Source organism: Microtus oregoni, unplaced genomic scaffold (genome assembly GCF_018167655.1).
Source record: "Microtus oregoni isolate MIOR12 unplaced genomic scaffold, Mior012 000015F_ref0000493, whole genome shotgun sequence".
In the NCBI taxonomy this organism is placed as follows: Eukaryota; Metazoa; Chordata; class Mammalia; order Rodentia; family Cricetidae; genus Microtus; species Microtus oregoni.
The window spans coordinates 48,914,686-48,927,317 of record NW_024543074.1 but is presented as its reverse complement, the minus strand read 5'-3'; the positions used below and the strand labels follow the sequence as shown (position 1 = coordinate 48,927,317).

The following is a 12,632-nucleotide window of genomic DNA, read 5'->3' as shown; positions in this document are numbered from 1 at the left end:
CAAGGTAAAGATGGCTCTTGGGGAAGAATAGGTATGACAATATTCCATGGGGGATCTTCCTGTGTAATTTAATGGGAGTCTAGGGTATTTTTCAGGGTTAGGGCTATGGGGAGTGAACTTTGTCCTGGAGTCAGTTCATTATTTGGGTTTCCTTTTTGGAGTGCAGTACATGTCTATTCCCTGGTCTCATTAATAGCTGGGCCTGGTGTCCCAAGACAGCAGCCTTGTATAAACCTGGGACATGAGCTCATTAGCTGTTTTGAAAGAAACGGAAGACAACCTTGAGGGGTTAGTTCTATAAATCTGTGTCCGGAGCTTTGGGGTTGGCGGGGGGCAAAGAGCACATCAAAGTCCTCCCAAACCAACACTTGCTCACACATTACCCCACGGCCTGGATTTGCAGAGCGAAGTAGAAGGTGAACTGTGGGGAGCTACTGTGGTGGGTACTGAGGAGAGGAGGGGGTGTCTGAGAGATGAAGGACTAACGGTGGTCAGGAACTGGGAAGAACTGTTCTGGCTTTAACCCTTTCTTCGGGTTCTCTAGAGAAAGTTGGGCTGCACGTAGAGAGACCTCGGTGCATTGGCTGGCAAAGGTAGTGGAGGCAGGAAGATGGCAGTCCTAATTTTCTAGGGTGAAGTTGTCTTTATTCACCTGTTCTTAGGCTCTGGACTGAGTTCTACGGTCAACAAGTAGATCCATCGAGTCCAGGTTGCGTTTCGGGCTTCCTTTAAGGGCGCATGTCTACCGCTTGCTGTGTCTTAGATCACCCTTCGTCATTTTCCACCGTCTGCCTCTACCCAGCTTTCCCGCTACTATCCAGATGAGAATAGTTATGGACCCAGATTGCTCTAAGCCAATGTGTATACACCTTTTTCTTTCCCTGTAACTCACCTGAGGAGCTGAAAAACAGTTAACAGCCAAGCCCCATCCAGATCCAGCAAATAAGAATCCCAGGAGGAGAAACCAACAAATATACTTTTAATTTGTGTTTGGTCTTGTTTCATTTGTTATTAGAGACAAGGTCACATGCCCTTGGCACTGGCTGTCCTGGAGCTCTCTGCATTCCTCCTGGCTCAGCCTCCTGAATGTCAAGATTACAGATGTGAGCCACCATGCCTGGCAGGTTTAAAACATACACCAAAGTGTCCCATAGACACAGCTGGACTAAGAACCCCAAACATCTTCCTCCCTCACAAGGGCAAAACTGTCTCTGCTTGAAAAACGGAAGATGTTTATTTGTTCCTTCGAATTAAGCCTGATTAGCTACCACATGGCAGCTGCAGTTACCACACAAAACCAAACAAAAGTTCCTGCTTCTGCTCAGCAAAACCCTCATTTCAACTCTGTGCAGCGTTCTTGCCTGGCTTTGATACCTTTAAGTTTATATTAAGGATTCTCTCTCCCCCTCTCCCTCACTCTCCACCCCTCCCTCTCTGTGCCTATGAGTATATCTGAGAGTGTCTTGCTCTTTAGTCCAGGTAGACCTCAAGCTGGTGATCTTATAGGCATGCGCTATCATATCTGGTTAGGTTTAGTTAACATATTTAGTTGTATATATTCTTCGAGGTATAGTACGATGCTGTATGCACACATTACAGGATGCTTAAATCAAGCCAACACACATACACTCTGCCTCACACCCTTATTTCTTTCTGGTGAGAACCTGTATGTATTGCCACTGTAAACACTGAACTCACGGCTGCTGTGAACTGTGAAGTATCACATTGAACTATGCTCACTGTGCTGTGTAGTACATGACAAAACATGGTTTCTCCTCTGCACTGCAGTTTTGTGCCCTCTATTCTGATAGACGCTGACAGAACTTATCAACAGAACCAATATGTACACCTCTTCAGTCACCATTTAGAAAGTGAGTATTGGCCCAGTTCTTACTTTTAAATGGGGGTGAATGTGACAGAATAGTCACTGGTTCTAAGCAGTCTAGTCCACTTAGATCAAGCACCAAATAAAGCAAATTATATTTGACCATGACACACACAGACATGTCCCCAGTACCTGATCTCATGTTTTTCAAAAGTCTAAGTATTGGGATAAGACAGTGGTTGACGTACACCCAGAGAGTCATGTCTGAGGTTCTGAGGCTCCCATGATGCCTTTGAGATTGACATTCATCTTTGTTCAGCACCTGCCTCTTTTGAGGAAAAAAAACAAAACCTCTCCCCACCCAGAAAAAAAGAAAAGGAAAACCTCTGAACAAAGATAGAAGAAAAGGACACACATGTTTATTATTGAATAAACCATAAGCCAGATGTGATGCTCCCATGGGGGTATGAATGCTATGAACAGAAAGAAGGGAAACTCAAGGTTTTGTATGCACAAACCCTTGTAATCAGGTATGCCACGTCCTTACACAGCTCCATGAATGAAGCTAGCTGGGGCAACAGGGGAATAAAGAAAAGACAGACAGACAGACAGATACGCAAAAAAGCTTGGATTTTGCAGACTAGGCTCTCTGGTGGAGAAGCTTCAGCACTCTGGAGTCTCCTTATGTTTATTTTATATGGTTGATAGTGAAGTGAGGCTATTGTATAAGCTGATCAAGGCGATGGGGCTATGAGATACAGATAAACAAGGAGGCTGGGCTATTATACAGCCTAACAAAGAGGCAGGTTTACCTGTCCTGATAGGTGCAGTCTCGGCAGGGGAACAGTCTTCAGACTGTGAATGTCCGAGGCGCAGAAAGCTATGATGAACATTTTCTGTGCACACTGGCAATATTCACACTTGGACTAGGAGGGGAGGCTTTGCCATTTCCCTGAACCTAGCCCATGGAAGACTTTGCTGTTTTCCATGAGTTTAAGACACTGGGGTCCTTGATGTGACAGTAGCCATGCCAACAATACACATTTACACAGGATGCCACCCACTCCCTACACAGATACATGCACATTTTTTTCAGGCAAATGGACATGTCCTCAAGGAAGAGGAATTGACTGCACCATTGTCACACACAGTCTATCTTCAATTTGCTTGCTGATTGAAGTGACAATCTGCTAGATAACTGGCTTTGTGTAAAGGAAAATTAAACCTCACATCTTCCTGAAAGGAAACAATTTTGTGTTCCTGAGTGAGGCGCCAGGCTCCAATCAGGTCCCCAATCTACCCTGACACTGAGGTAAGAGCACCGTTTTCCCTTCTTTTCTTCGTGTTCCTTTCTCCCCCTCCCCTCCCACTCTTTCCCAAGGAACACACTCAACTCAGGGTCTCAAACTTACTGAGCAAGGGCTCAACCACTGAGATACAATCCCAACCCCATTTTCCCTTTTTTTCTTTCTTTCTTTTTGAAACAGGGTCTCACTATATGGCTCTGGCTGGCCTGGAACTCACTATGTAGAACATTCTGGCTTTGAACACACAGAGATCTGCCTGCCTCTGCCTCCTGGGTACCAGGATTAAAGGCCTGCGCTACCACACTACAACAAAGTCGCTAAAAGACATGCATCTCACAGAGCAGAAACGTACTTAGTTTCCTAAGGTAGGTGCTCCACGATAAGGAGGGGAGAGGAGTCTCTGCCCTCTTAAATGAATGAACATGTCTGTATAATGTATATGTAGTGGTGCATGTGACAGGGCACGGGCTTGGAGGTTAGGGACAACTCTATGGGGTCAGTTCTCTCCTTTGACCTTTGTGTGGCTTCTGGGGCTCACGCAGGTCTTACATAGCAAGCGCCTTTACCTGTTGAACCACCCCACCAGCCCTCTTCCATTATTCTTAACAAGGAGAATTTTGCTTTTTAATTGTATTGTCTTTATCCCTTCCATCCAAACTTCTTTCTCCTTTTGTCACTTGGGTCATCCAATATTGCACTTCCCTGTCTTTTAAATCTATAGCCCCTTTCCTCAAATTGTTCCTCCCACCTGCCATTTAGCCACCACTTATCTCTCCTTGTGCTCCCCAACCCCCTACCTGTTTCTCCATTCCATCTTCTCTTAGGAGAAATAAGGGTCCATTCACGCTGGGTACACCTGAAAAGAGCTATGCGAGAAAATGGACTTTTACTGCAGGAGGAAAGAGGAGGGCAGGACCAAAGGGCCAATCTTTGCCTTTTGGGAGGAAAACATTTGTTTTGTTTTATGCTACTGAGGTGTCCAATACATTTTTTTTATCTGTTTGTCTCTCAGGGCCATGGCGGAGCAGCTCTGGAACCATTCCTCCTTGTCCAGCTTCATCCTTGCAGGCCTATTCGGACACTCGCCTTATGACTCCTTCTTCTTCTCCCTGGTACTTCTGGCCTTTGGGGCTGCTGTGGTTGGCAATATCCTCCTCCTGACACTCATCCAGGCTGATAGGCGCCTGCACACCCCTATGTACTTCTTCCTCAGTCAGCTCTCCATCATGGACTTGACAATGACATGCACAGTGGTACCCAAGATGGCAGCCAACTTCCTCTCAGGCAGGAAGTTCATCTCCCTGGCAGGCTGTGCCTCTCAGATCTTCCTTGTGGTCACGGTGGGAGGAGCTGAGTGCTTCCTCTTGGCTGTCATGGCCTATGACAGGTACACGGCAGTCTGCTATCCACTGAGGTACCCTGTGCTCATGAACTGGAAGGCTTGCACTTCCCTGGCCATGGCATCTTGGATGGGTGGAATGGCAGACAGTGTGATTGACGTGGGGATGGTCTTCAGCTTCCCTTACTGTGGATCTCTAGAAGTGGACCACTTCTTCTGTGAGGTCCCAGCCCTGCTGCGCCTCTCCTGTGCCGACACCTCACTTTTCGAGGACCTCATCTACGCATGCTGTGTGGTGATGTTACTGCTGCCTCTTGGGGTCATTGTGGCTTCCTATGTGCAGGTCCTCACAGCTGTGATTAGAATGCCTGCCACGGAGGGGAAACAGAAGGCTCTCACCACTTGCTCTTCCCACCTGGCTGTGGTGGGCCTCTACTACGGGGGAGCCATATTCAGCTACATGCAGCGGGCCTCAGCTAGGACACCAATGGGAGATAGAGCCACTTCTATCTTCTACACAATCCTCACTCCAATGTTCAACCCACTCATTTACAGCCTGAGGAACAGGGATGTAATCAGTGCCCTAAGGAAGATGCTCGGGAGATGGGGCAGGTAGGCAAGCCACCCACACACACCTTACTGCTCGTTTCTTGTCTTATCTGTTCCTTCCTCTGTCCAGGATTCCCTGTCATTACCATTTTTCCTCTATGCCTTTTGGGGACCTCTCTGGCTAGGTAGGATTAGGCTGGGAGCTGGGAGCGATCTGCAAACACGTAGGACACCTGCAAGGATGATGATCGAGTACCAGATGGCTCTTGTTAGCCTCACATGACTCTTCCTCCTATGGGAACCAGCATTTTTGAGGATTCAAAGCCGGTAGTGACTTTAAGAACTAGCAGATACCCTGATTATGTCCTTCGGAGGTTGGCAGACACAGCTTCCCTCTAGGCTACACAGTCATCTGGGGATGTGGCTCAGTTGGTAGAGTCCTCGCCTAGCAAGCATGCACAAAGCACTTGAAGTCTTGCCCAGCACATGAACCAGACATGTTAGCCAGTGTCTATAATCCTACCTCTTGGGAGGCAGAGGCAGGAAGACCAGAAATTCAAGGTTATTCTTAGCTACACATTGAGTTCCAAGACCAAGTCAGGAGCTGGCCCTGTTAAAAAACAAACAGCAAACAAACACAAAAACCACAGTGAACCAAGATTGGAAACCTATTCACAACTCATCTGTGTATCAAAATTTGGTGCATAGAGCTTGGTTATGTAAGAATTGAGAAACTTTGGGCAAAGTCACTCGTCTGTGGACTTTCCATTCTTCATCTGCGCAACCCTGGTTGTTGATAAAAACCCAAAGTTCCTTGGCATTCACTAAAAACTAATTACTTTCTGGTGAAACTCCATTTTTATGTGTTCATTACTAGGAAACACAGTTTTGCATCTTTCCCCAATCATACCTATTTTTTTTCTATTAAAAGATGGAGTTTGAGCATGTTGCCTAGGCTGACCAGGGCTCAAGTGTTCTTTGAAGTCATCTGATACTGGACTTTTAACACAACAATAGAAACAAGACTAAGTCATATACTACAAACAAGACAGGCAAACGGTGTTGCAACATGATTGACTTCAACTACAGCTAAAGAGAGAGCTCTGAGCCTCAGTCAGGATAAGGCTGCTGGTTGCTGAACAAATGGGAGCACTGGGCTTTTATTAACTTTGGGAGGCATAAGTTGAAATATGTTACAACTCCACTGGTCAGGGCCATGGTCTCAAAAGTTGGCCGTTGATGGAGGAAGGTCATTGGCTAATAAAGGAACTGCCTTGGCCCATTTTATTGGTTAGAATATAGGTGGGAGGAGTAAACAGAACAGAATGCTGGGAGGAAGAGGAAGTGAGCTCAGACTCCACAGCTCTCCTCTCGGGAGCAGACGCCTGAGAGAGACGCCATGCCCCGCTCCCGGGCAGACACACGCCATGAAGCTCCGACCCAGGATGGACATAGGCTAGAATCTTCCCGGTAAGACCGGTGCCCACAGATTATTAGAGATGGGTTGATCGGGATGTGAGAATTAGCCTGTAAGGGCTAGAGCTAAAGGGCCAAGCAGTGTTTAAATGAATATAGTTTGTGTGTTGTTATTTCGGGCATAAGCTAGCCAGGCTGCCGGGGTGCTGGGAATGCAGCCCCACAGCCCTTATTACTACAAATGGCGCCCGACGTGGTAGCAACAATTTCTCGGGTCTACTCTGCTTGCCAGAGGCAAGCAAGCGCCTCATCTAAGAGAGGCTTCCTGACTCAGCTTTAGCTGCAAAGCCTGCAGCTCATTAAGAGATCCTGCCATGAAACACTTAAAAGGTGTTGACGAAAAGCTGACCGCATGCTTTTCAGTTTTCAGCCGTAGCAGGAAAAAAGCTGCGCCGTTTAAAAATGCCGGCTTTCTGAGCTGTCCTGCCAGGGCAAACTCTGACTCTTTTACGCAGGCGGTTCGTGTGGTTTGCAAGCACAGGCTGCTGAAGCTCGCTTGCTGGCAGGGACCTTGAAATACCATAGAGTTGTGGCAGTAAACATGGCTAAAGCCAGTACCTCAGCCATGAGGCTGGAAAGCTAAGGAATGGACTACATCTAGCCGGCAAAGTCACGCCTTTAGTCCTACTGAGATTGCTTGTTAAATTAAAGACTCATGTGGTCAGAAAAACAGAGAGAGATACAGTAAAGAGAGATTCAAAGACAAAGAAAATTTTTAAATGATTTACAGCATGTTAAAAATATATGCAGACTAAAAGTCAAAATTCTTAAAGTAAAAACAAAAAAAAAGGAAGAGAGTTGTTGTGTGTGGTAGTATACACCTTTAATCCCAACACTTGGAAGGCAGAGGGAGATTGACCTCTGTGACTTCAAGGTGTGGTAGCACATGCCTTTAATCCCAGTGCCTAGAAGGCAGAGACAAACAGATCTCTGTGAGTTCAAGGTGTAGTAGTGTACACCTTTAATCCCGAATGCCTGGGAGGCAGAGACGGGCAGATCTCTGAGAGTTCAAAGACAGCCTGGTCTACAGAGTTACTTCAGGTCAAAGATACAGAGAACCTGTCTCAAAAAGCAAAGAGTTAAAAGTAAAAATAAACAAAATAGAGGTTAAAACAAAGCTGCACAAAGATGGAAAATACACAGAGAATTTTGATACTGTATGCTATTATGCTCTCTTTGAATTATTTGAATGCTGAGGAAGGAGCAACAGCTGCTAAAAGATATTTATTTATAAATGCTGCTGAACTAATCCAACATAGATATTTTGAATTTGGATTTAAGGATATGATACTTTGGAAAGGAGTTTCTTATTTTGTTTTCACAGAGGGTGAGAGTCTGTGTATTGCTTCCATCCCAATGTGGTATGATAGACCACGTCCTCCTGAATGGTTCCTGTGCACGCCTTCAAAAAATTGCTTCGCTCAACTGCCAAATGAGATGAAACTAGCACACAGGTTATACCATGAAAGACCTAATTAACGATGCCCCCATTCAGCAGGAAGCAGTTTGGAGAGAAAAAACTGCGCCCATGTTCCCAAATATGGTTTATAAACGTTCTTTTACATTTAAAGGGAGATATTATAGAGATATGAATAATTTACATTGATATGGATTTTGTTTTAGTGATTTAAATTTAAGGTCAATTTTGTTATATGTATATGTGTTTCTGATCTTGATTAAGGAACTGTGATTGTGTAGTTCATTTAAAGATGTAATGTATAATTAGAAATATAGATTGTTAATAGATAATCATAATAGTCAAGTTTGTAGTCATGTTAGTTAGATATTCTAGACATATAGAGATATATTTCAGATAGGCATTCTTCATATCTCTCAAAGGCTGCAGAATATGGCATTTTAAATGTTTTAATAACTTAGGACTTTTCATGACAATGAGACACTCTGCTCCTGGTGCACCAATCTACTTCAAGAGGAAGATGGGCATCAAAGAGGCTCGTTATGGAGTTTGATAGCCATTTGGGCAAGAAACTGCTCTTGCCTGGACTATCGCATAAACTGGACACAGAGAACCCACAGAGAGAGGACTACTGAACTTGCCTAAGGTGAGATGATCTTTTGGGGTTCCTGATTCATGAAAGAGTCTGTGAGACATTCTGCAGGACACAACAGATAGTGACTGAACTGACTTTGAATTTTCCTGCTTTATGGAAATGTCTGCTGGATACCATGGGCCTGAAGGCTGAAGATGGATGCCCCAATGGTACAGAGGAACTTTGGGTGACTGTCCAGGCAGCGAGATGTCTCTGTCATTTCTAGAGTTTTAAAAGTTGCTTTTTTCTTGTTTGCTTAGGTAGTATTGTATCTTTCTGGAGTCTTTGATGGAGTTAAGAATAGTTAGTTATAGTTATAGTTTTCCTTAGTTATGATAAAGATTATTGTAACTCTTACTTGATAACTGTTTTGTTATATGTAATTTTGCTATGTTAAAGTTAAAGCCTTTTTTTGTTTAAACAAAAAAAGGGGAAATGATGGAGGAAGGTCATTGGCTAATAAAGGAACTACCTTGGCCCATTTTATTGGTTAGAAGATAGGTGGGAGGAGTAAACAGAACAAAATGCTGGGAGGAAGAGGAAGTGAGCTCAGTCTCTGACAGCTCTCCTCTCGGGACCAGACGCCTGAGAGAGACGCCATGTCCCGCTCCTGGGCAGACACACACCATGAAGCAAGCCGCCAGGTTAGACATGCTGAACCTTTCCCGGTAAGACCGGTGCTCACAGATTATTAGAGATGGGTTGATCAGGATGTGAGAATTAGCCTGTAAGGGCTAGAGCTAAAGGGCCAAGCAGTGTTTAAATGAATACAGTTTGTGTGTTGTTATTTCGGGCAAAAGCTAGCCAGGCTGCCGGGGTGCTGGGGATGCAGCCCTGCCGCCCCTTATTACTACAGGCTGTCTCTTGTGCAAGCTTTGTGACCTTGTACTTGGTGGGGTGATGAGCAAGGACTTTCCTCAGGAACTGCTGAAGGTCAGTTGGCACCATTGTCTTGTGCAAACATCCAGCTGTTTAGGGCTGGAAGAATTACAATGTTTATGTTGACAAGAAGCCTAAGGTCAAGGTGGAAGAAACCCAAGCCAGCTCCAGTGGACAATGGGCTAAGTTAATCATGCATTGCAATCCTCGACACATTTCTCAAATCGTCAGCATAGCTACATGAAGAGTTGAGCAGAGTCTGCTGAGAGGTTCTGAAGCAGCAAAAGACACAGAAATGCTAAACGGACAGAGATGCCAAGCCTTGCATCCCAACTGAGCCATCTTATCAATATCAAAATGTTCAAGTGAAGAAACAGTGTTTTTAGCAAACACAGCCTCAAGTTTCTGCAGAGCGACCTTGATAATGGTTGTCATAACTCACATGTGAGAAGAGTTATCTATACTGAAGCTAGTGGGCAGCTGATGACGTACCACCCGGTTGTTCTGTAAACACTCTGGCTTTCCAGATTAATCCAGTGTTTCACAGAAAAGCCATGGAGCAAGCGCAGAACAGAGGCAGAGGAGAACATAGATCATGTTTATAATGTGTGACATGTTCAGAACCCAGAGTTTATTTTATTGCCTAGAGGTGGTCCCTGTGGTAAGACTAAGATACTTACCTGATGGTGTAGTACTATGGTCTGTATTCTGTTAATTATATTTTAAATAAATGCTGATTGGCCAGTAGCCAGGCAGGAAGTAGAGGCAGGTCAAGGAGAACAGGAGAATTCTGAGAAGGAGGAAGCCCATTCCTCTGGAGTCCTGACCCAACCACAGAAGAAACAAAATGTGACTGCCTCACTGAAAAAGGTACTGAGCCATGTGGCTAACACAGATAAGAATAATGGGCTAATATAAGTTATAAGAGTTAATAAGAAGCCTGAGCTAATGTGCCGATCAGTTTATAACTAATGTAGACCTCTGTGTGATTTCTTTGGGACTTAACGATTGTGGGAACTGGGTAGGACAGTAAACTCAGACAACAACCTGCCTTTGGTCTTTTATTATCTATCTATCTATCTATCTATCTATCTATCTATCTATCTTTGTTGTGTTGGGGACTGGGTCTAGGCTTTCCACACAGTAGGTAAGGTCTCTACCATCAAGCTATTCTTCTAGCTGGGGCTTTGTATGTTAAGAATGGAATCTCAGTGTAGAAATGCTAAGAAAGCCATATGGTATTGATTAGTAGGTTGGCTTTCAGATTTCTGGAGACACAGTTAACAAGCAAACATGTCTATGTTACTGTGCATGAAGAGCTGTTTGGCTTATATGCACATTTGGAAACAATTGCCATGGGATGTGGCACTCTCTCACAGTCAGAGTTCAAGCTATGGGGGATACAAAGACAACAAATACCTCACCCTACACAATCAAGATATTTGGGGGGGCAGTGCTACGGATTGAACCCCATGTTAAACACACCTTCTTCCATTAAGCTAATTCCTAGCTCCCAGAATGTTTATCACTGAAACCAAAGGTGAAACAGAAATGATGAGATTGCTGCAGACAGGAAGTAGCATTTCTTTTGGGGTTTGTTGTTGTTGTTGTTGAAGGTTCTTTGTATTATTTTGCTTTATTTGAGATGGTGCCTGGTACTGCCCTGGCTGGCCTCAGACTCTCTACACAGTCAAGAATGACTTTAAGCTCTTTCTGTCTCGCCTATGTGCTGGGATTATAGGTGTATACCTATGGACCACCATGCACAGGCACAGGAGTTGACTTCTGAAAAGACAGAGTATCCGTGAAGACAAATATTCAGAAGGGACTTAGGAAGTGCACTCCAAGTGTTTTGCCTTTGAGACAGTTGTCTCATCCCACTTTTCAGACTGGTCTAGCCTTGACCTTATTTATGACCATCCTACTCTCCTGACTCAGCACTCCCACCCCTAATTACTGACATTACAGATATGCATCACCAAATCCAGGTCAAAAGATAATCTTTTAATATACGTTTTCAATAAAGACCTTCTTTAAACACATTGGACCAAAAGAAAATATCTACTTCATTCTTCCAGCACACTAGAGACACCAGTTTCCTGGACTTCATAGTATGACAGGTAGCATGTGGGGAAGGAAACATGGTCCAGCCCTTAGGGAGTGTAGAGTCTGGGCCAGGATCCAGAGTGTTCCAGCTAGAAAAGGCCGCTGAAAATGAATTTTAGAGTGGAGAGACAGACAGAGAATGAGAGCTTCCTGGCCAGAGAGAACAGGGTCTCGTAATCCAGTGTGAGAAGTTAGAGCTCCGAACAAGAAGAGAAAATATTTGCCCTGGGGTTGTTTGTTGCTTGTGTTTGGGAGCTAGGGACCCACTAGGCTGGCCCCAGTCTCATTGTCTGCCCTCATGCTGGGGTTACAGATGTGTACCAAAATGCCCAGCAGCCAGTAAGTCCATCCAGGCTGCTGTGTAGGGCCCACAGGGAAGTTCCTGCAGTAATCTGGGTTAGAGTTTACAGAGTTTGGTTCTGGGTAGAAAAGAAAATGACCAGAAGTTAACAGGTTCTGGATACATTTTAAAGTTTAAATTAAAAGGCTTTTCTACCTTATTGTCAGAGGAAACAATCGAAACAGAGTAGCATTAGCTTAGAATGCTTATGATGGAATAGGGCACTCTGTATTTTTGTTGTTGTTGTTGTTTTGTTTTTTAGGACAGGATTTTTCTGGGTAGCTCTGGTTGTCCTGGAACTCACTCTGTAGATTAGGCTGGCCTCGAAATCAGAGATCCTCAGCCTCTGCCTCCCGAGTGCTGGGATTAAAAGTGTGCCACCACTGCCTATTTGCTTTTTAATGTGATACTGAGCATCAAACCCAGAGCACATGCTAGGCAAGGCTCTACCACTGAGCTAAGACAAGTGTTCTACCACTGAGCTACATCTCCTGCCCAAGGAGGAAGCCTTTGCTCATCAAGTGGTAGTCATTCAACAGCTGAATCCCGAAAGTGGGCTGTAGCCATCCCTACCCCACTGTGAGTCAAACCATGAGAGACCCTGTCTGGAAATGTTTGTGAAGAGCAGTATTTCCCTGAATGACTACAGCACTAATATTTCACTCAGAAAATCAGCATTCAGCTAAGTTTTTAAAAATATGTTGGGCTCTTTATCATCTTCCTTTGACCTGATGTCTCATCTCATCCTTGAATATGTAAA

At 44.6% G+C, this 12,632-nt stretch overlaps 1 protein-coding gene across 1 annotated transcript; it reads left to right on the top strand.

Moving 5' to 3' along the window:
• The first annotated feature begins 4,148 nt into the window (after window positions 1-4,148).
• Window positions 4,149-5,087, top strand: LOC121456381 (olfactory receptor 2M3-like). The gene has a single exon (XM_041664456.1). It carries the CDS (start codon window positions 4,149-4,151, stop codon window positions 5,085-5,087), a length of 939 nt encoding a protein of 312 aa, XP_041520390.1.
• Window positions 5,088-12,632: the final 7,545 nt, after the last annotated feature.